General features: G+C 41.1%; 2 protein-coding genes across 4 annotated transcripts in view; one reads left to right on the plus strand and one right to left on the minus strand.

The window, feature by feature from the left end:
- The first annotated feature begins 6583 nt into the window (after window positions 1-6583).
- On the plus strand, window positions 6584-10137 carry ric3a (RIC3 acetylcholine receptor chaperone a). The gene is made up of 6 exons (XM_049601048.1): window positions 6584-6691; window positions 6984-7201; window positions 7423-7498; window positions 7847-7943; window positions 8488-8651; window positions 8775-10137. Exons 2-6 carry the CDS (start codon window positions 7010-7012, stop codon window positions 9575-9577), a joined length of 1332 nt encoding a protein of 443 aa, XP_049457005.1. The 5' UTR covers window positions 6584-6691; window positions 6984-7009; the 3' UTR covers window positions 9578-10137.
- Window positions 10138-16238: 6101 nt separating this feature from the next.
- Window positions 16239-24336, minus strand: part of tub (TUB bipartite transcription factor) — an 80869-nt gene continuing 72771 nt past the window's right edge. For all 3 annotated transcript variants that reach the window (XM_049601025.1, XM_049601016.1, XM_049601036.1), the window contains exons 9-12: window positions 19384-19498; window positions 18515-18613; window positions 18222-18393; window positions 16239-16511 (exon numbers count right to left, since the gene is read on the minus strand). In XM_049601025.1, coding sequence (XP_049456982.1) covers window positions 16378-16511; window positions 18222-18393; window positions 18515-18613; window positions 19384-19498 — 520 coding nt within the window. In that variant the 3' untranslated portion in view covers window positions 16239-16377. The remainder of the gene's footprint in view (window positions 16512-18221; window positions 18394-18514; window positions 18614-19383; window positions 19499-24336) is intronic.

Raw genomic sequence — 24336 nt, forward strand, 5'->3', positions numbered from 1 at the left:
TCTGCTGTGGTGGTAAAGCCGTTTCCTCTTACATCTTTTCTATGCAGAGACTTATTTACACTCTTCGAACCAGTTTTCACAAGTCCTTTTTCACGAGTCCTGAATATTACCCAAGACAGAATCAAATACTATCTAGAGTTCAATGAAAGTGACAAGAACAGTGAACCATGCCCTGCGCTTATATTTCTCCAACTCCTCATGTGCAGTGATCAAAACAGCTGTTTTGACATAACCGTTCTCATGGTGGTTGGTGTATCCAACTCTTTCATATATTCAAGTTCTTCCATCATGTTAAAACAACCATGCAAGAACAAAGAGCAGGCCTGCAATGCTTTCAAGTCCTCACATTTGACAGCGGGCCAAGCCAAAGCTCTCTCAGTGAATGCAGCAGCAATTTAAAATTCATTTTCAAAATGTTAGGGAGCTCTTTTGCCTCAGCATAGTCACGTTCAGGAACCATATGCTAACAGATGCGTACAGGTTTCCCTGGCTGAACTTTAGTGAGCTGTTCCAAAAACCACAAGCGATCAGCTTTGCTGGTGGCCTCGTCTTCCTCACTATGCTCAAATACAGGCTCTGTATTGAAGAGAATTCCCATCAAATACTAAAATGTCTTTAGCTGGCAAAGACAGTGTGCGTTGCTGTTGAACAAGAGCTGCTGTAATCTCATTCTGTCTTTGCATTATGTTGTAAAAGCTACCAGATGCTTCCTCTTTGCAGTTCCATAGATTTTGTGACATCCAGCGATGGTTGCACGTAAGGAACAGAGAGAGCGTGTTTTGTTGACTCATGCACATTAGGCTCATGTTGGTAACCTGGCCTCATGTGAGCATCTTGGGTTGGTTTCATAGTGAGCTGGTCCTTGGGACGTGCGCCCAGTAAGAAAAGCTCATACTGGCATTGATGCTGGCTCCCTTCTGCGCCTTAATGAGTTTCCTGAAAGAGGTTCATACTCCTTTGCCATGGGACTGAGAACTTTGGAAGTTGAAAGCTGTTGAATTTACCTCTCCAGGCTGGAACACATGCCATCTGATGGGGCTTTGGACACATTTTTGCTGACTGAGGCTTGGAGCGGTGCTGTTTTGGCAGCTGTTGCAGCTGTTTCAACTTCTAGTTAAAGTGGCGTCCTTCGTCCCCTCAGCTGTTGTTCCTGTCCCTTCAGTACATGTTGATTCTTCAGAGCTGCTGCAGCGGCAACAAGTGCGGCTCTTTCGGCTTCTGCTTTAATGTGTGCAGATGTGTGGAACTGCTGCTTTCCCTGCTGCCACAACTTTGTCTGCTAGCATTCTTGCAGACAGTCATCCAGGAGAGTATTATAAATGACCTCTTTTTCATTTCTGTCAATTTTTTATCGTTACTTTTATCACCACTTTTCATTAGTGTGTGTCAACCATTTTTGCACATCACAATTAAAGTCATTATTTCCCAGTGTTGGCAGACAGAATTGGGCTAGCTGATTTGGCTCAATTCTGGGGCGACAGCCAGGCAGCGGGATATGGCCCGGCTAATTTCATCCAGCATGCCGAGTTCAGGCAGATTTTGGGCCAGTCTATTTTGGCTAACTTCTAGTGTATCACCATGCAACAACTCCATCAGTAATTTATGCAATGATTTAGCTTCATTTTACAAAGCAACAAATTTAGCAAAAGTGCATTTTACCTCAGGTTCACAGTCTTTTTTTTTTTTGTCATAAACTCTAGCCTATACCTGAGCCTGTAGTCTTTCCAAGTTTTTCTACAAAGTGTCTTGCCAGTAAGTTAAACAGCCCACTTTTGCCAATCTGGATTGTTTACCATTGTCCTCTGAGTCATTACAGATAGATGCCATTCAAATCATTAGTTGCACATAGCTCAATAAATGTCACCATTCTTCACATTTGCCACTACAAAGAGCCAGCTTGTACACAAGAACACAACAAAGTTTTGTTTACTTGTAGCTACTAAACATAAATTTGCGCCTCATAAATGTGTGCACACAAAGTCAAATGGCCATTATTATTTAGTATCACACACACCTTTCACTCACACCTGGAGGAAGACCCTCTGCGTCCTCTCTGGTCCTGCTGAATCCAAAGCAATTTGTAGTACTGGTTCCGGTCCTGACTGTCGGTGCCTCTGCACTGGATAATCCACAGTCGGCGTCCTAACTCTTCCACAGCAGCTCCAAACGCGCACAGTTGCGCCCTTCACCAATTACGCACAAAAAAGTGTGACTTTAGCTTTAAAGTTTATGAAAGCAGGTGTTTTTGACTGAATATAGTGGCTTTCCATAAAGTCACTGCTGCTGCAACGTTGGTGAACTCAACTGACCGCATGCGTAACACACAACCACTTTGCCAGTTTAGTAGCCTAACCACATTTAAATTGCTGCAACGCTACCTGCAGACGTCACTGTCACGGTAGTAAAAGAAAAAAAAAACACCCCTGGCATACAACACACCTGGTTGCAATTACCCTTCCTGTATCAACACAGTCTGATTATAGGTTACTGCCACCCAGTGTACAGAAGGTGTATTACACCAAAGGTAAACAAAGACAAATGAATAATTAAAGCTGCAAGCAGCGTTGGGAGGGACCTCGGCCCCCCGCCGTCGTCCCCCAGCTCAAGTTGCAGACCTAAGCCATGTGACCTAATGAAACTTTGACATGTGCGATGATCAAACAACACACACACACAAACACACACAGGCCTGTGTCTGTCAGAGTGAAGCCATTGTTATGCTAATTAATGACCACGTACTTAGGTGACAGCACAGGCACTTCAAGTTCAGTTTGACTAATGACTAATGATAACAGAATCAGCAGGACGCATTTGACACCACAGCAGCAACACAACCACACACACCACACTATCCAGGCACCACTGTGATAGAAGTTAACCTGCAAGACAGTGGAACACAAAGGCTCTGGAGAAGAGGCCGAGTTACTGATATGCAGTACGGCAGTTAGTGATGAGCAGAGAGGGAGAGAAGGAAGAGAGAGGAGAGAGGGGGGAGAAAGAGAGACAGAGAGAGAGGGGGGAGAGGGAGTGGAGTGTTTGTGTGTGTGTGTGAGTGTTATTGTGTCGCTAAAATTTGCAAATTATGAGCTGCAGGTTGCTCTAAGGTTACATTATTTTTTTTCTCCATGTCTCTCTCTCTGTCTCTCTCTCTCTGTCTGTCTCTCTCTCCCTGTCTTTCTCTCTCATACATACACCCACAATGAATATTTGGTATGTATACAACTGATATGCAGTACGGCAGAATTAGTGACATGCAGAGAGGGAGAGAGAGGGGAGAGGGGGGAGAAAGAGAGAGAGAGAGAGAGAGAGAGAGAGAGGGGGGGGACAGGGAGTGGAGTGTGTGTGTGTGTCTGTGTGTGTGTGAGTGTAATTGTGTCGCTAAAATTTGCAAATTATGAGCTGCAGGTTGCTTTAAGGTTACATTATTTTTTTTCTCCATGTCTCTCTCTCTCTCTCTCTCTCTCTCTACATATATATATATATATATATATATAATATATCTCCCTGTCTTTCTCTCTCATACATACACCCACAATGAATATTTGGTATGTATACTCTGACTAGGAGTTAAAAATCAAAAAAAAAAAATTAATATTTTTATGGTTGTTTTTCAACAAAGACAAAAAAAGTCCTGAAGGGGAACAGTGTGTATTTTTATTGAAAAATAGAAACTGCCCCCAAAAATGATAATGCATCAAAATTGGTGTTGTTATTTATCATTCACATATCACAGACTGTGATAAATAAAATAAAAAAATCCATCCAACATTTATTATATAGTTAATCTTAATTCATGTTTTTTTCATTAAAGTAACAGTGACTTCATGTAAATAAAATGGCAAATATATTGTGAAAATCCTCAAAAGGAATGAATATTAGATTATATTTATATTATATTTTTATAAGGGGGCCCGCAGGGTTAAAAATGCAAGGTTCTTATGAAGGTGGTGTGAGCTTATAATTTGAAACTTGTAGACACAAGCCATGTGACCTAATGAAACTTTGACATGTGTGATGATCAAACAACACATCCATATTCATTTGAAATCATGTGACCTAGTGAAAGCTTGAGTGATGTGTATTGGCTGCTTTGAGGATCTAAGTGCAGCAAACAGACACAAATATATACTAAGACCTACAAATGTTGAATTAAAATCTGATTGTATACATATGTGACACTAATAATATGTGTATAATAACACTAGAAGTATGACACACACAGACAGACAGACATAGACGGCCGAGTTCTCAACATGCAGAGAGGGAGAGACGAGAGAAAGTGGACAGAGGGAGGAGAGAGAGAGAGAGAGAGAGAGAGAGAGGGGGGAGAGGGAGTGGAGTGTGTGTGTGTGTGTGTGTGTGTGTGTGTGTGTGTGTGTGTCTCTGTGTGTGTCCGTGTCTGTCTGTGTGTGCCATACTTCTCCTGTTATTACACACATATGATTATTGTCACATATGTATACTATCAGATATTAATATATACTTCCCACATGTTGTACCACAATAGCCAGAATCATAAGTCAAACTCAATTTTAAAAACTGTAAAGGGTTCTTATGAAGGTGGTGTGAGCGTATATTTTGCAAGTTGTAGACATAAGCCATGTGACCTAATGAAACTTTGACATGTGTGATGATCAAATCAAACCTCTGTCGTTTTTATATTTATTTGTTTTAATAACACTGTGCACAAGGACCAGACTGTCAGTCTGTCAGATCAGCTCTGAAATGTTTAATGCTCATAATATGTAGGTCTTATTGTTTACATTTTAAAAATCTTTATGACGCTTCAAAGACGTACTATCAATGACTAATAATCTCTATCAATGATGTTATTAGTCACACTGATGGAACATAATTCCTATAGCCTAATATTGCAAATTATTTGTTAATATTTCTGAGTGAGCAATGGTGCAACATTGCAGAGTCTTTAAATTTACTACATCTGTAACTGAAATACTGTCACTGAATGCTGTTGAGTCAAGAAACAAATATCGATCAATCAATCAATCAATATCACAAATCACAATTTGCCTCACAGGGCTTTACAGCATACAACATCCCTCTATCCTCAGGACCCCATGAGACAGAAGGGGAGACAGAGAGAGATGCAGGAGAGATGATCATGACAGTAGCTTACAACATTAATGAAAGGAATAATATTAAAATTATAATTCTAGCAATTGTGGTACAATATGTTGAATTAATATCTGATAGTATACATATGTGACAATAATAATCATATGTGTATAATAACAGTAGAAGTATAACACACACAGACATAGACGACCGAGTTAGACATGCAGAGAGGGAGAAAAGGGAGAAAGAGGACAGAGGGGGGAGAGAGAGAGAGACAGAGAAAGAGAGGGGGGGGGCAGGGAGTGGAGTGTGTGTACAATATGTTGAATTAATATCTGATTGTATACATATGTGACACTAATCATATGTGTATAATAAAAGGGAGTGGAGTGTGTGTGTGTGTGGGTGTCTGTCTGTCTGTGTGTCTCTGTGTGTCCGTGTCTGTCTGTGTGTGCCATAATTCTACTGTTATTATACACATATGATTATTGTCACATATGTATGACAAAGTTTTAGGAATGAGTTTGGTAAATGTTATAATGTCATGTCTGTGTGACCACACACACTTCACTCTGACAGTGTGTCAGAGTGAAGCATTTGTTATGCTAATTGATGAGAGCTGCATCTCACACACAGAGCAGAATGGCTTGAAACTTTCTCAAACAAATCCTTCCAGATTCCAAACCGTGGGTCCCATCTTCAATCTGAAAGCATCACCAGATAGATAAATTTGTTCTGAACGCAAACATATAAAGCTTGTATGTCTATGGACTGAAAAATGTCACCTTAATCACAGGTTTACAGTGTGTTGGCCCTCATCTTTTCTTCCAGAGATCATCAGGAGGTTGTGTCCTGCACCTTCTAACGCTTCTGAAATCCAAACCGTTCAAGTTATGACAAAGTCCTTCACAAGTAATGATCAGCACGTTGAAGAGCTGTAATTTGTGCAAGTTTGAAGCAGTTATGATAAACGGTGTAGGAGCAAAGTTGATTTTTAAACAGAATCTTACATTCAAAGACCGACAGCTCACTTCCTGTTGGAGTTAGGTCATGGGTTCGAGCGCGTGATTTGTAGGTCTTTATGAGACGAACGAGACAGTTTTGGTTTGGTCTTTCTAAGTGGTTCCTACCCGTCGCACCGGGCATTTTAGTGTGTCTAGGTGGCACAACAAATCCTCAGGAGGTTTTGGCGCACATCACCTGAAACGCGTCATAACATCCAAACCAGTCGAGGATTGAAAAAGTTACGCACAATAATTGATAAGGACACGTTGAAGAATAATGTGTGCGAGTTTGAAGCCGATACGATAAACGGTGTTGGACTAGTTGATTTTTAAAGGAATTTTTTTTTTTTTTTTTGAGGAAAACTCTTATTTTGAAAGGGAAATATCTCACTTCCTGTTGGAGTTAGGTCATGGGTGCGAGCGCGTGATTTGTAGGTCTTGATGAGACGAACGAGGCTATTTTGGTTTGATCTTTCTACGACGTTCCTACTGGCTGCAGCGGCCATTTTTGTGTTTCTAGGTGGCGCTAGAGAGCCCATTTTGGCACTTTTCAGATTAATTTCATCAGTTTATAAATTTTTTCGCCAGTCCTGACAGGCATGCCAATTTTGGTGAGTTTTCGAGCATGTTTAGGGGGTCAAATTCCAGTTGAAAGTCGCGTACGCTGAAAGAAAGAAAGAAACAATAATAATAATAATAATAATAATAATAATAAACACTACAAGAACAAGAGGGTCCTCGCCCTTCAGCCGAGGTCCCTAAATACTGGTGCTACTTGAATGTTTGATCTCTTGCCTACATCATGTAGCGTATTCCCCCCTCATTTCAGATATTACTGTTGAATATTTACAGGAAATATTTGCTCTAATTATTAACTGATTGATTGATTTTTGTCTCCTCCAGTGGGACCCGGGTTCTACCCTCCTCTGATGCATCAGCTGTCAGTGCCAGAGGACCCAGAGCAGTGGAATGTGGACCCTTCGTACTCCATGACACACAGTGTTGAAGCTATGGCCAAAGTAAAAGGCATCGGACGAGGCAAAAAATACAACCTGATGGCCCAAGTGATACCCATATACGGCTTTGGAATACTTCTTTACATCTTCTACATAATCTATAAGGTAATTACTATGACTGATGTGCTTGGTGGGCAGGTTGTATGAATATATAATATACTGTGCTATACTGTTTATCATAAAGATACAGTGTAATGAGAAATACGATGGTTATATCAGTGACAGCAGTGGCTGTGCATTTATTTCCCACTTAGCTCCTTTAATGTACAGTAGATTTAATAAAAAAAATATATATTGTTATGCTCTAATCATTTTTATGCTCACAGCTGACATGTAGGGGAAAAGCAAATAAATCAGGACCCTACACGACAGCAACCAAGGCAAAGATGGAGAATAAGATTCGTAAGTACCTTCAGTGAATGATGAATGCTTGATTGTATCAGCGTGACTCCAAAAACTGTGTATCTTCTAGGGTGTAATATAAACAGTTTGACCTTTTCTTACCAAATTAGTGCTTAAAGTTCTTTGGTGAAAGAATAATCGAAGCCCAAAGTACAGAAGCAAAATACTTTTGTTTTTATAAGGGAATTTGGTGCGTAAGTGACACCTTTCTTGACAGTGTGTAGCAGTACAAATCAACCACACACCTTCAGCATGTGTGTGTCAGTATACATATAAAATAAATGCTATGTATGTAAGTTGCCCATTATATTTTGATTTTAAACAATGTTTCTCTTGTACACCTTGTAGCACCCGATTATGAGCTTATCAGGCTTCAGGAGAGGCTTCTGCGAACAGAGGAGATGATGGAGAGGATTGTCTCTGGGAAGAGTCGTGGTTCTGGGAGGTTAGATTTATTTTTTCTCTTAAAAATGTACTTTTCACTGCCCGTAGCACAGAACAACTAGAAAAATTATTGCATACTGGGATAAATCAGCACAGACCTGGCATAGAAATAAATGGGCGAAAAATTAAAGAGAAAATTATTCAAAGGTGGAAAGGCCACTGGCATTTTTTACTGAACAGCTTCTGCTCCTGCTTTATTTAAAAGGCCTTTGGTCATGAATAAAAAAAATAGGAATAGGAAAAATTATCTAGTTGCGAGTTTGTTGGAAAGTACTCGTCATATTCTTTGTGAGTGATTTGAATTAGTCATAACTCATTGAAAACCCTTTAATCTGAGCCTTACCTCACTCAGTATGGGCTTTGAGATATCAGGAAGAATCAGGAAATCAAGACCAAACAGGAAGTATGCAGTGAAGCAAGATATAGCAATTGAATGTAATAAGAATTTAACTGAGAGAGAACCATTTACCCAACAGGCATAAAGTGATGTATCATTGCATTTCCATCTTGCGTGACTCTGCTTCCTGATCTGTGCTGCTCTCTAGCGGAGGAGGACGGAGGAGGAAGAGTAAATCTTCAACATCAAAGAAGGAGGAGAAATTACTGAGGCAACTTAGACAGATCACGATGCTGATGCAAGAGGGCCGGTTAGAGGCAGCTTCCCCAGAGATGGAGGCTGAGGAGGTCCCCTACTGTGAAGACTGGGAAGGTACACGTCTACATCTGAAGCTCACATCATTTTACAAAATCCACATGTGTTGCGCTTGTAGTAGCAGGTTTTGTTTCCAGGGTAATCAAATATATTTGTATTATAAGAATTTGTTTTCTGCAGGCTACCCAGAGGAGACCTACCCAGAGTATGATGAGCCCTGTAGAAAACGTGGTTTTAATATCTTTACTCTGGAGGAACCCCCCCATCAGCCCACCGCCGAGGCCCTGGCAGAGAGGATGTTGCAAGAGGAGGAAGAGCTTACAGCAAGGAAACTATCCATAGTGGAAGAGGTGGATGAAGAGGCAGAAGAAGAGGGGGAGAAAGAAGAGGAAGAAGCGGAGGAAGCAGAGGAAGAGATGGAGGAAGAGGAGGAGGAGGAGGAGGAGGATGACGAGGAGGAGGACGAGGAGGAGGAAGAAGCTGAAGCAGAGAAAAGGTTGCTGCTCAGTCTTCCTTCATCCCAGCCTGCTGCGGAGAGAAAGCAGGAGAGACTTGGTCTGGAGGTGAGCAAAGAGCTGCAGTGTCTCAGCGGAGGGAGGAAGCAGATCAGCTTCAGTGAGCACAAAGATGTGTTCCACTACCCTAAAGAGGGTACATATGAAGAGGAGGAGGAAGAGAAGGAAGATGAGGTGGAGGAAGAGGATGAGGGGACAGAGGTGGAGGAGGATGAGGGGACAGAGGTGGAGGAGGATGAGGGGACAGAGGTGGAAGAGGAGGAGGAAGCTGATGAGGATGATCCAGTGATGGAAGCAGAGAACCTGCTGTTCAGTAGTGAGGGTTGTCCCAACCCAGAGGAGGAAGCTGAGAAGGATGAAGAAGAGTATATGTTAGAGCCTGTTGAGGGTGGTGATGCTATCCAGGCAGACATGCCTAAAGAGGTCGGGACCAGTGGGCTGAGGATGCGGAACAGGAGGGAGACATAAAGGACTTTTCCTTTATTAAAATTGATTTTTTAAACATGCAGTGAACTCAGTCTTACTCAGATTGTACTTTGTTTATTGATGATCCCTTATATGTGTAAAATATAGAACACAAGCTAAATAGATACATGTAATGCTGCTCTGAAGCCATACTTTTATATGACAAAAGTCTCCTTTCGCACCATTAAAGGAATACTTCACCCACAATTTGTGTATCAGTTATTCACTGTTTGTCGCCTTGACATCATGAAGAAATCTTTGTTTTTCTAGCGTGCCCCCATGGTGAACAGAGAATCCAAAAAAGGCAAACATTCTTCATGAATCAAAGAAAACTGTTCAACAGCAGCAAAACTACATCAAAACATCCATTTACATACTCCCACTCAACTCCTGCAGTATGATCCAAGTCTCATTTGTTCAGTTGAATGCTTAGTACTTCCCAAACCCAACACACTTTTGCTAAAACATCACGGTTTAAAACACTACAGTGCCAAGTGTCAAAAACTGCAGTTCTTTGAATGGCCACTTGAGGCTGGATCCAGAAGCCAGCCAATCCCCACAGACCCAGGCCTCGCGTCACCAGGCTCTTCATGTATGGGGAAGAGCCTGGTTTCCATTCACTCTGAATTTTGTCTGGATTCTGGTTCCAGTCTAGAGAGCGGATTCGGAATTCACCAAATTCACCAAAGTAAAAGTGTTCACCAAAGTAAAACTTTAAATTCTGGAGCACCATCGATTTACAATAAAAGAAAAAGGTTAACTTAATGGTTTGGCGCTTTTCTTGTAAATTATATTCTTTAAATTAAAAAGTTTCACCGCATTTTTATTAGCTTGGTGCTTTTATTTTGACGGAAAGGCGCATCCATCGAATCCTGTCTCTCTCGCCCTGGTTCTGGTTCCTTACCAAAACGGCCACTAAACGGCCCCAGACTACACAGACCCCCCTGTTAAAATGTCCAACTTTAACTTTTAACATTCATGCCAACTGTACAGGGGGTGAATTTTTGTATGGCTCACTCATTTACATTTATACAAAGGCCTAAATTTACACATAATTAAGGGTAGGATGCTTTGAGTGACAGCCTGTGCCCATATTGTCCTCAGCTTCTTAGTCAGCCACCCCTCGCTCCTCAACAGCACCAGCCTCTGTCCCAAATATGGTCACTTCTGGCTCCAAAAGGCCTTTGAGCAAAAGTCCACAAACCAGTGTGTGATGTCACGGTGGCTATGTCCATTTTTTTTTTTTACAGCTTACTGTCAGTACAAACAGTCTCATGCATGGATAACTAGCGTGCCTGGGCAAGCGGGTCTGTTTGAACCCTGATCAAGCAGAGCTCAGACTCACATGCATGCTCAGGAACGCCTTCATGGGTGGAAGTGTTTTATTTTTTAACAATTAGCACAAATGTCTGTGTTTGGGAAGTGCTGAGCATACGACTGAATTATTCTTCAGGAGTTGTGTGAGTTCTTGTATACAGATGTTTTGATACGGTTTTGCAATTGTTAAACGTGGACCCCAGTGACTTCAATTCATGAAGAATGCTCGCCTTTTGGATCCTCTGCTCACGATGAAGGCATGCTAGAAAAACAAAGTTTTCTTTACAAATTCAAGACAACACATGATAAGTAACTGATACACGAACAATCATTTCGTAGGTGAAGTGTTCCTTTAATATGGTCAGAGCTTCTGATGGTTGATATGTACAATTTCATGAACAGGCTGTTTTGAAAGATCTAGCACACCCATTGTCCAGCCTGATTAGACTCTGTTAGACAAGTGTAAAGAAAATGTGCTTGATTGACGTCTCCCTCTGTCTCTCGTTACATCTGTTGAGGTGGTTATCGGTTATTTCCTGACATAGCCCAGCTTCTGTCAGTCACGTCCATTTAAAACACCTGTGTGGGTGTGCAGAACCTATAAAAGAACTGAATTCTTATTATAAAGTTTATTATAAAGTTAGTGACTGCTCATTTACTCAAGAAAGGCTCTATAGTTTTGACATGAAGCAATGATGTTATGGACACAGAGAACATTTGCATTATTTATCATCACCCCAGATTACTTTTACATGCCACTCTTATTACGTTTGAATCAGAAAATGTGTCCCATTAGCAGTAGTTTGACACTGTCATGTAATATCTGGCTCCACCCGGTGGTCCACTGCGGTTCGACACTTTGTGAAGCTCCCTGTTGCGCTAATGCAGCATTACAGCCTTATACAACAAGACGATAAATAACATCTAGGGAGCACTGCATATAACCCCCGAGCAAGAGCCATCACAGTGCACACAAACAGAGCAGAAGCAAAGCAGGTGGAGGCTGTGGTGGAGAAGGCTTTTGCAAATAGGTAGCAGTGGTAAACAGCAGCAAAGCATGTGTGAATATATGCAGTAAATGTGGGCATGAGGATTAATAGATACAAAGTGCAGTAAGATGGGCAGGGTGTGGTAAGGAAGCTCTCCACTAACAGCAGCACAACTTTGACTTCAAGTGTTCTGCCAACGTTAAGTCATTAGCTGCTTTTCACATTGATGCCTCTGGTGATTGATGGTATTAAGCTGTACTTTATTTCACCCTGTAGGGAAATCCATCCTTTGCACTCGATCCAACTGTTAAAGAGCAGCAAACTGCTGCAGCACAAGAGCCAGGGAGTAAGTCCAGTAGTGAGGCAGCTGTGAGCCACGGCAAGAGGCAGTGAAGTCTTTGAGTATTACAGAAAAATGTATATGTTACACCTGTCATGAGTCAGACAAAAGCAATGTCACTGTGACAGAACACAGTATGAGTCTTTAAATAGAATTTGGAGATGATGATAAATGGTTGCTACAATCAATATAGAACAAAAAAAGTCAGACATATTCATTAAGGTCAGGGTTAGGGCAGTTGAGATTATCAGCAGTGTTAGCACACATCACTCTTGCAGCCAGTGTTCTCACAGCAAACATCAAACATGTCTGTCTGACCAATAGACCTTTCTCACTGTGGACATTTTGACTGTCACGCACAGCTGTGACTTCTAACAATAGTAATGGCTGCAATCCATTGAGGTGTTCCAGTCCCAGAGCCCCAGCATTGTGCATGTTGACTCGCTGACACCTGAACAGGCAAAACCATAATTAATATTATTATTTACACCTGCACTTCTTCTGGTATGACAAGTCAAATAGTCAGCTATGAGAAAGGTTTAATTTTATTATTTTTCAATCATTAAGAGAAATGTTGTTTTATTTTGAATGAAATATCCTATTGTATATAGCAGCTTTTAGTTGAAATGTTTAGGTTTGCAACTGTTTGATAATCTTTGACATCTCTTTTTCTGAGACATATTTGACATCTGAACATGAGCAGTCTTTTATCAATGTTTGTTAGCATGTGTAAGCTGCAAAACACAATAAAATGTCAAAGACTAGCATGTTTTATGGTTGTTACTCACGATGAAAATTGGGAAAAAAAACATACCAAGTTGTAGATTATCAACTTTAGATATAACTCACACTTCACACTTGGTCCTTTTCAGCCTTTTAAACGGACTCACTATATGTGAAAAAACCCTGAAGCTGAATCTTACGGTGTTTTCATGTAGTCCTTTTTAAATGAACCAAACTCAGTCCTCTTGAAGTGCACCAAAAAGTGGACTAACAGAAAAGGGACTCAGTTCAAGCATTATAGGTCGACATGGTTACATCTGTTTTTTCAGGCGCTCCAGTGTGATCTAGGGTCCTAAATACAGTGGTAAAGAGCTAAGCGAACCTGAAGCGCTTTGTGTTCAAAAGGCATAGGTTAAGCAAACTTTAACCAGTCACAACAGGATTTGGCATCCATTTGTATCACCCCAGTCATTTTTATAATGTTGGGACTGTGTTTTTGTCAAGAGCTAGCGTTGTACTTTTTGTGGTTTTGGGTCTTGTTGGTAATTTGATATGTGCTCATTTTGTGCCTGTAGTTGCTTTGCAAATGTTTGTAGTTATTTTGTGTCTCTTTGCAGTTCCTTTGCACGTGTCTTTGTAGTAATTTAGAGTCTCTTCCTGGTCGGTACTTGTTAATTTGAGTGACATGTTGCAAGTAAAGGCCAGGTAGGTTGAATCAGTAATCCATCCACATGTAGCTGAGAACAAAATGACTGATTTGCTGGGACTGGACATTATTAGTAACAAGAGATGGTATGTTCACTATTACCTTGTTTTAAAATAAGAGCAAAGGGAGAAAAAGATGAATGAAAAAGAACAGGGTTAGCAACGCATTTTTTGACTCACTGAAGTTTTATTTTTTTCCATGAACAAAGGACTGTGTTTATACCACCACAGTAAATTGTACACCATTTACTGTACATTACAACGAGAGCACTAAAAACAGAAAGTGAAAGAACCTTTGGTTCCTGGACACATGTATGAAAAGCAGACTTTACAGCAAGAGTATCAACAATTTTAAAATAGAAATTTAAAATAGTTAGAACACAATTGAGTACAAGAATAGCACATTTGATAAAGATTTCCTCATAACCCACAGTAACAATAGCGGTATCAGAGATTGTTCTTTGCCTTCATTCAGCATTTTTTTTTTTTAATGGTCATAGAATACAAAATACTATCAGATATTTGAGAAAGAACACTGCCCCAGAAGAAGCAAGAGCAATAATATTTTGAGTAAAAATGTGAACAGCAATAAACCACGTGATATAGAAACTTACTGCCGGTCAGATGAGGAATGTACCGAACTCCATCTCAGTGGAGCAGAAAAGTAAACAAAGATGTAAAGAGCGAGAAATGAAATATGCAAGTGTTTAAGCTGTGGCAGATTTACTCTGTTACTGTGTGTTTGATGGCAGTACATCAATCTGTGTTCAGTTTCGTTTTTCCAGGTAGGAGACGTCAGACGATATGAGCACAACCTTAAGCCTGAGTGCCTTTGATGTTTTATCTGCTGCCTGATTAACAGTACAATGTATATAATTATTCGCCACTTTAGTGTAATGTGTTCTTGGCCCTGAATGTAATTCAAAAATATCTGGACAATCACTAAAATGTTGTCCAGTGATATAGAGGTTTTTGGCAGTGGCGCCCCCAGAAACTTTTCATAAGGGTGGCCAAATGGGGCCACTGAACATCCTGGGGCGGCACACAAAAAAAATGCCATAACTGAATTTCAGGAATTTGATCATGCTGTTACATATAGGCTAGTTGAAAGCTTTGTCAATATGGAGAGTCACAGAATCACATTCTGATATACTTTGGTTTCTTATTTTAAAACTAATATCACAAATTATCTGATGTGCATAGACTTATACCAGTACAGATAACATTTTGGGGTCCACAACAATGCTGTTTTAATATGTTACGTATTTGTACATGTTAGGAGATTCATTGTTCTTTCAATAGGGTGTTTGTCATTTTCCATTAAAAGATAGCTTTAATATGAAGGAGCACATTGATTGTAAGGAACAAAACATTTACTGGGGACAAGCCTTCTCAAGTTTAGGGGAGACTCGTGGGTATAGAGTCCATTTTCATTCAGATATCTCTAGGTAAGAGTTCAAGGGACCCCTTTGGAAATGGCCATGCCAGCTGTCCCCTCACCAAAATTTAACATAACTTTGGAGCATTATTTGGCCGCTCTCCCTACAAGCCATGCTGACATGGTTGGTACCAATGGATGTGTTAGGTTTTCTAGTTTTACAAGTTAACCCTACCTCCATGCTAGCTAAAAAATAAACTAGTGAGAGCTATTAGAGTTAGTAATGTCAGCCTCCAGTTTTTTTGCCAGAGGGGGCCAGTAATTGAATGAAGGCCCCCTCCCTGGGGGTGCCACTGGTTTCTGGAGGTTTTTGCGACTCCAGCTATCTAATCAGTCGAAATGAGCTCTGCATTAGACAACTGAATTAGCTACAGAGAATTAGCCCCAATGTATGCGAGGACAGCAAGACCAGCAAAGACCAATTCAAGCTCAGCTCCTTCTATGGCCAAAGCATAACACTGGAATTAGTCTTCAAAGGCACAATAAAGTATGTACAGCTATATCTCATCCACGACAGACTTCAAAGTAAAGTGCACCACCATCCTACATTCGCATACATGACACTGTGACACAATATTGTATATGGGACACACCACAGTGTTACATGCCTTTGCCCTGTTCACGCCCTTGTCGCTAATTGTTTAGTGTGGAAACAAGACATGTTCCTTCTTGTGATGCTAATTTATGTGCTTGCAGCTCCACGGAGCTGATTTTTTTTTTTTTGCTAATGATAACAGAAAACAAAACATGTAATAAATACATAAATAACAAAATAAATATAGTGTGACGTGCATGGTGGTTTTAATTCAGTAAGTACATAAGCAGTATTCATGCTTAAGGGAGAGTGTGACAGCTTTGTGTGGCAGACCACATGAAATCCAGTCGGCTTTTAAAACTTACAGATGTGTAAATGTTAGTTATAATTTACAGGTAAAGAAATGTTAAATTTCTCTAACTACTACATAAAGGAACAGTGTTTGTTTTCATAATGTCTTTACAGTACAAAATGAGTATAGTTATCAAAACAAATGAACTGGATTTTGAAAGTGGATTTGCTCTTTGTGCTTGTTTTCTTCCACTGACCTAGACCATCCCGAGGTCCCACCCCCACCCACCCCACCACACACACACAAACACACAAGACTTGAGGCCCCATAAAGCATTCTGGGATATGCAAGACTTCCAAGGTACTGGGTGATTTGGAGATCTCAAACCAGCCCCCAAGGATACAGTAACAGCCCTTGTTGAGAGGACAGATGGACCAGTTCTCCACTGAACTTCAGGCTGGGATCTATTCACAGGCTAACTTGCTGTCAAAGCTGGAGAGGGCAATGGCAAAGGCTTGCAGGGCACACATTGGGTAGTTATAGTCCATGGTGAAGACGTCCTCTGCCACACGGCCAAACTGCATCACAATGTAGTCAGCTGAAGAGGAGAAGAACCAGGAAACACATTTTGAAGAAGCTGCTACAAAACAATATTCTCGCCTCACCTACATTTGTATTCTTAATTATGTAGACCCAAAGCATTCAATAACAAATTATTATGGAACAAATAATTGTATGAATAAATAACATAGTTTTAGATGTCTAATGTGTTATGCAGCTCCAATAATGTTTGTTCATTCATTCATTTTCCCTAACTGTTTATCCTGTTGGGGGTCGTGCGGGGGGGCTGGAGCCTATGCCAGCTGACACTGGGCGAGAGGCAGGGTACACCCTGGACAGGTCGCCAGACTATCACACGGCTGACACATAGAGACAGACAACCATTCACACTCACATTCACACCTTTGGACAATTTAGAGTCACCAGCTAACCTGCATGTCTTTGGACTGTGGGAGGAAGCTGGAGTACCCGGAGAAAACCCACGCTGACACAGGGAGAACATGCAAACTCCACAGGGCTCCCCCACCCCAGGATTCCAACCAGGAACCCTCTTGCTGTGAGGCGACAATGCTAACCACTGCACCACTGTGCTGCCTCTTTTTATCTCTACTCCTGTAAGGTGCTGACAGTTAAAATCACATGTATATAATTGTTCGCCTCATTAGTGTAATGTGTTCTTGGCCCTGAATGTAGTTCAAAAATATCTGGACAATCACTAAAATGTTGTCCAGTGATATAGAGGTTTCTGGCAGTGGCGCCCCCAGAAACTTTTCATAAGGGTGGCCAAATGGGGCCACTGAAAATCTTATCTAGAGCCTATCTGCAGCCTATCCCTGCTGACATTGGGCGAGAGGCGGGGTACATTTATGACAGGTCACCAGACTATCACAGGGCCGACACATAGAAACAGACAACCATTCACACTCACATTCACACCTACAGCCGATTATGAGTCACCAATGTGGGAGGAACCCATGCTGACATAGGAAGAACATGCAGGCTCCACACAGGGTGCTGGCTTCAGACCAGGAACCCTCTTGCTGTGAGGTGACAGTTCTAACCACTGCACCAGCGTACAATTTAATTCACCATTACTTTCTCTCATTACATTTTCTTTTTACAGAGGGATTGTTGTATAGAAATACGGAGGTGTAATGCCATGAGAGAAAAAAATTGGACAAAATAAGAGCAATTATTTTTTCATTGAAAACTTTCCTCAGAATACTAAGATGATGCTCTCTTTAATAAATCAAACAAATATGTTTGTTTTCAAGTGGATGCATTAAAAATATACTATGCAAGATTTTCCTAAAAAAATAAAGATAATGTATAGACTCATACAGAAGTAATTCCTCTTAATTGTCACTTATGACCCAACAGAAGTGTGTGGTGATGTATTTATATGCAGACTCTTCCTTCTCTGCATGTATTTTCTTATTAACTTCTTATTTTCAGTGTTAGGCGTGTTTATGGGCATGTACCCCCGCAGTGCTCAGGTGAGGTTGAGGTTTTATTAAAAGATAGCGATCAGGTGCCAAACTGTAAGCAGCAGGCATCCAAGAGACACAGTGCTAATAAACACAAATATAATAAGACGAAATGTCAAACAACTGAATCTGGAGTTGGCTTTTCGATTACAAGCATGTTCACAAACAGTATCTCACAGTCCTGCATACTATACCTTTAGTCCTATGCATTTAGGCCTGTAACATACGATAACATGGCAGTTTAGAGGTAAAGAACTCACGGTCATTGTCGTGAATGATTTGGAAATTCTTGACCGAGGCCTGAGTGACTCTGCCGTGGAAGTTGAGCACGTAGGATTGTGTGTCATCGTTCCACACGGGTGTCTTGTTGTGAAGTTCAATCACGCTCTCTGTGTTCTTGTTCTGCCACCTGGCCAGCAGTGACTCATGGTCCTGTAGTGAGGAACAAAATAGAATAGCTTTGGACATGGACATCACAGACATCAGATCAATTATGGAAGTATTAGAAGAGGTCAGCGCAGATGTGGCTGTTGAGAAAGGAGGTGACACATACATTCCGTGGGCGAATTGACACTCTCTCGTGGTCCATGTTCATTCCAGGAATGATGACACTCATTTTGCGAGGTCCTTTGAATCCTAAAACATTGGTTTCCTGGAGTGAAACAAAGATAAAGTGTACTGTGTAAACATGTTCACCCAACAAACTTGCAAAGTTTTAATAGCACATTACAGTATATTATTATTTTGAACATCAGTTGTGTCAGATTTCAGCTGAAACTGCTTTAAATAAAATACACATTTTTATCACAAGAGACACATTCACTATTGATCTGAAGAAATATACACTGCACAATCTACTGTACTTAGCTGGTGCAACTTCCGCTAGACATTTTATTCATATACTGTATGTAATTTGTGATGACTGACGACTACATCATAATCAAGCAAATGCAATATTCTTGAGGACTTTTGATACTATCTGTCTGCCATGAAGGTGAAGGCCATTCTGCTGTATAAATATTCAATTGGATTTATACATGCACAGATGATAACTTGATTACAGCCTGATTATGGCAATGCCCTGACTCCTCAGTTTGTTGCATGAATGTCTTTATCTGATTATCTGTCTCTGAATGAAACTCTGCGTTTCAAAGGCCACCAGACACATTAAGCTGGATGTTGCCTTTCAAAGCAGATTAAATTACATATGCAGTAGGTCTCCTGTTGGCTCCTTTATACCTCTGACATAAAATCATTCAAATGACATCATACTTCCAATCATGCAAACCTTAATCAACTATCTCTGTATGTGTAATCACACTGAATTATCATCTTACTGCCAGCTCATTTATCAACATTCATCTTCAAATATTAGAGAAACTGAGTGCAGCTTGGGGGTTAAGAGCATTTTGACAAACTCACATAGCAAATGGCTGCTAGCTCTTGACGCAGGTTGCTAGCTTCAAGGCTGGTGGTGCTCTTCATGGGGTTCAGGCCGCTGTCATATACGGTGAACTTAGTTCCCATGAGGTTAGACCTACAAGAAAAACAGGACAGATTGAAGAGATCTGTAGATTTAGTTGCACATATCACCAGCTAAGCTGATACAATGGAGGAAACTGTGAGATTCATCCTTTCAGAGTCAGTTTATAACATAATAAAAAGGAACAGCAGCCATTTTAAATACTCCACATCAGGTCACTTTGGTTGGTGTACAGTGATATAGTTGTTGTACTCTAATGGAGTTTGTTCATGTGAGACTGGGGCACAGCAGGAATTGATAGCCTGGCTTCCCAGCAGGAAGGTGGTCAGATCCAGAACGTGACAGAGGGAGGCCGTGGGCAGTGCTTTGCCCTTACTTGACTTCCTACCCTAGATGAACGTCGAAACAGCTTGTTCATGACCATTTTCAATGGAAACAGAAAGTCTATCTATGTTGTGAAAAAGCATTTGTGTATTAAAGAATAGAAGAAATCTTCTGGGGTGCTATGGAGTACAGAAGAGAGTAGACATGTCCCCTTGCTGCTCTAGGAGAATGTGACTTAAATATATTTCTTTACTGTACAGTTATGCATACTAATAGTCAGGGACAATTTATAACAAACTTTAAAAACCTCTAGCTAAATCAATCTGATTCTTAACCGACCACGATGGGGTCCATGTCATTTGTTCGGCAGCCCATTAGTCCGACGGTCTGTGGTGCTGAACGGCTCCCGACGGGCGTATTTCTGCCTTGATGGTGCGCCGCGACCGGCTCTGGGTCAGCTGGGAAAGGCTTGAGGCGAAGCAGGCTCACAGCTTATGTGTTTGTCACTTTCTTTTTCATTTTAACCCACACCATGATCTTTTCCTGACCCTAACCAAGTGTTTTTTGTGCTTAAACCTAACCAGACCTTAACCACAGGGCATCATGATGATATCGGAACAATGGGTTTAATATGGTCGGAACAATGGGCTGTCGGACCAATGGGCAGTTCCCCCACATTTCCCAAAGTTCTGCCTGTAGTGAGGAAAAAACTGCACTGTAGCTCTGCTATTTTCTATACTGCAGTACAAATGCAGTATCATTAGCATCATTCTGAAAGGCTGTTTCCTAATCCTACCAAATCTGGCAGTATCCAGTTGCTTTATGCACAGGCACTATCATTAATATTGTGAACCCGTGTAAATAATTTCTGCATTTATGTAGTGCTATCAATTGCAGATATGCTTCCCCACACAGCACATTTTCTACAAGACTGGCATTTCTATTCAGAAGGCAGCACGGTGGTTAAGCACTGTCACCTCACAGCAAGAGGGTTCTGGGTTCAAACCCAGCTTAGCTTGGGGAGCTTCTGTGTGGGGTTTGCATGTATACCCTGTGTTAGTGTGAGCTTTTCTCTGGGTTCTCCAGCTTCCTGCCACAGTCCAAAGACAAGCAGGTCAGGTCAGTAGTTCCCTGTAGGTGGTTGTCTGTCTCTGTGTGTCAGCCCTGTGATCGTCTGGGAACCAGACAAGCCTCTGACAGTCCTGTCCACCCTGGTAAAGCAGTAAAGCTCCAGAGGAACTATAGTGTGAACAGAGAGAGGACTGAGGCTCCCTCAGAGCTGAAGTTGACCAGACAGAGAAATTAATCCTCTTTCAAATGAACTGACAATGTGAATACAAAAAGAAGTGAGTGCCTTTTCTGTTGGTCCAATTTTCAATCCATTTTAAGGGTGCTTTTACACCTGCCCTATTTGGTTCAGTTAAAATTAACTCAGGTCAGTTTTTAAAGTTAGTACGGTTCAGACTGGCTGGTGTGAAAGTTTTCAATCGAACCTTGGTGTGGACCGCACAACTGAACCGAGACCGCTCAAAAAGAGATGTCGGTCCGCTTCCAAACTGACTCTGGTGCAGTTCATTTGTGGTGTGAAAGGAAACAAACCAACCACAGGATTTTATGAAAGCAGATATGTGATTTTAGCAGGATTTCAACAGCTAAACCAAAAATAAACCCATCTGCTGATCGTGTAACCATGGTAACACATATGAACCTCAGTGAGGCTATGTTCCCTGATTAAAAAAGCTGTTAAAACTGCCATCACTCTATCTGACTCCATGTACTTCGACTGTTAATTAAGTCTATTAAAGTGTGTGACAGTGATCCCACAGTATTAGGCCCCGAATCATCTCTGTACAAGACGCCTTCTTTTCATCCTGTCTCTGTGTTAGCCATTATTCAGAACATGTGATTGATTTGCAGCCTAATAATAGCCTACTAATAACACTAACAATCAGTTATCAGTTATTTACAAATATAAACATTTTAAAAGCATTAAAGTGCTGCTGCATAAACACTTTCTAATGTCACAATGGAGGGACAACTACGCAGGTTGATTTTAGCGCTGCTCATCGTGGACTATATTGCTGTCATTGTTCATTTTAGTCAAACCATACAGTTTGAAAACGAGGCGCGGCTCCAGCTGGCAAACAGTCTTTTGATGCATTGGATGTGCTGAATGTGCATATTAAGGCAGTACAGGAGGAGGTGCACATTAATAATCCTCCAGGACTGTAACATGCTCATGTTTAACCCAAACAATGTGTCATGTGACTGCAGTTGGTTCGGAAACCAGTTTGGTTATAACTGGACCGAGACCACCTCTTCAAGAAGGTCTCAGTCCGGTTGTTTTGGTGCGTACCCGAGTGCGTTTGCTGTGTTCATACCTGCCCAAATGAACCGCACTTAGGGCGCAAACAAACTTGAGTTTGATTGAACCGAACCAAACAGGGCAGGTGTGAAAGCATCCTAAAAAGGACAATATGCGAAAAAACCTGAAAGTAAACCAAAAGTGGACAGAAAAGGTACTTATTTCTATTCTGCAGACCAGTCGTCAGTAGAATGGTTACTTTTGTGAGATCCTCACAGTAAAGGGGGCGTATCAAATATATATGAGAAACTCTCCCAGTTAACAACAATTGAAACTAGCTTGGCAGGATGATCTATAGCCAGACAACAGAAGAAGCCCTGGAACAGATTCATAAATCTTCAGTGCGTGCGAAACATGGCCTCCCGCAATTTAAGGTAATACATCCCTTACACTGGTCTAAACAAAAACTCGGTTCAATATATCCAGAGGAAGATCCTTCATGTGACAGCTGTAGGCTCGCACCAGCATCACTGGCTCTTATGTTCCGGGGCTGCCCGAGGATATCAAACTACTGGAGCAATATTTCTCAGACCTTATCAAAGATTATGCAAATACATATTGACTTAGATCCTTTGATGGCATTTTAAGTGCTATAGACTCAACCACTGTAAAGAACAGTGTGGAAGACATCATGGTACCATTTGTCAGCCTTCTAGCATGCAGACGGAGTTTACTTAAGTGGAAACAGAGATCTGCACCAACACATTCAAATCTAATGAGCGATGTAATGAAGCATCTGGAACTAGAGAAAATTTAATTCACTCTGAAAAAACAAAAGGAGAAATTTTACAAAATTTGGCAGCCCTTTAAAGACCGTTTCAATTATATGAAATCCTCTGACAAGGGTTAATGAAGACTACATCCATCACCTTTACTACCCCCCCTGTCTGAGAGCAGTTTGTTCCTTTTGTAGTGTTCACATATGCGTAAAAAATGCTGACTCATCACTTTGAGTCCACATGGAGGGCTGAAAGAGACCAAGTGTAAAAACACAGTCATGACACAAGTTATTCTCACATCATGACCTTTGGATTACCTAATTTTTAAAATGTTTTGTTTATACCATACAGGTAATATGACTTGCAAAAATTCTGGGGAGATATAGATTCAGCAACGTTCTAAAAAGCAGCATTACTACTGATATGTGAGCAGCATGATTAATCTAATTACATCAGCACAATGGGATATTACATTGTTTTATTTTGTTTCTGACCAACTTTAATTTCTAATGAGAAATAATTATTCATCTAATTATGCGCTTTTCGCATTTCTCAATTATACTCATATTAAGTCAAGGACTATGAAATCAACCACTGTAGTCAATTACACAGTCTTAAACAACACAAAGGTATTACTACTGTACTGGTTCCCAGGTATGTATGCCTCGTTTGTAAGTAGTACAGCTTTGCAATTGCTTTTGAAAGCCACAGCTTCAAACCGCTGACTGTATACCTCTTATAGTCCATACCTCATTTAGGCCAACCCCCTCAAGGACTCTTGAGAAGCACTAGATGAAAGGTCACTGTTCATTTAAATTTAGATCGCCATCATTCAAACGGGACCGTGATTGCACAGGTTTGAGCAGCGCATCGACCAATGGTCAGGCCCGCTCTGAAGATTAAAGGCTGCACAGAGCTATATTTGATTAAACTCCCCAGGAGTTTCCATGGAGCCACTAACGCAGCCTTGAAGCTGTCTCCAAAGATTATGTCTCGACTCACTCCCTGCATCTGACTGTGGCCTTAAACGTTACACAAATTTACAGTGAACATTATGGCTCGCTGTACATTTATGAGGAAGGTATATATTTTTTTAAATGAGAGGTGAATTACAGATTTTTTTTAAAACCTCACTGTTAGGTGTTACTCATACAGTTATTCATATTTATATATATATATATTTTATCACACTGACTCTAAATGAATTATTTAAATATGGAAATGTATTCTATCCACCCATCCATCCATTTTCATCCGCTTATCTGGGGCCAGGTCACGGCGGCACCAGGCCTAGCAAATCATCCCAGGCCACCCTCTCCCCAGCAACACTTTCCAGCTCCTCCTGGGGGTCCCTGAGGCGTTCCCAGGCCAGATGAGATATGTAATCCCTCCAGCGTGTTCTGGGTCTGCCCCGGGGCCTCCTACCAGTGGGACATGCCTGAAACACCTCCCGTGGGAGGCACCCAGGAGGCATCCTGATCAGA

This window comes from Epinephelus fuscoguttatus, linkage group LG2, assembly GCF_011397635.1.
Source record: "Epinephelus fuscoguttatus linkage group LG2, E.fuscoguttatus.final_Chr_v1".
In the NCBI taxonomy this organism is placed as follows: Eukaryota; Metazoa; Chordata; class Actinopteri; order Perciformes; family Serranidae; genus Epinephelus; species Epinephelus fuscoguttatus.

Bases quoted from the DNA above. Each gene is read 5' to 3' on its own strand.
- ric3a (XM_049601048.1), top strand. From the start codon at position 7,010: ATGCATCAGCTGTCAGTGCCAGAGGACCCAGAGCAGTGGAATGTGGAC. The intron at 7,499-7,846 runs GTAAGTACCTTC...TACACCTTGTAG, and splicing joins AAAGATGGAGAATAAGATTC to CACCCGATTATGAGCTTATC. The intron at 8,652-8,774 runs GTACACGTCTAC...TGTTTTCTGCAG, and splicing joins CTACTGTGAAGACTGGGAAG to GCTACCCAGAGGAGACCTAC.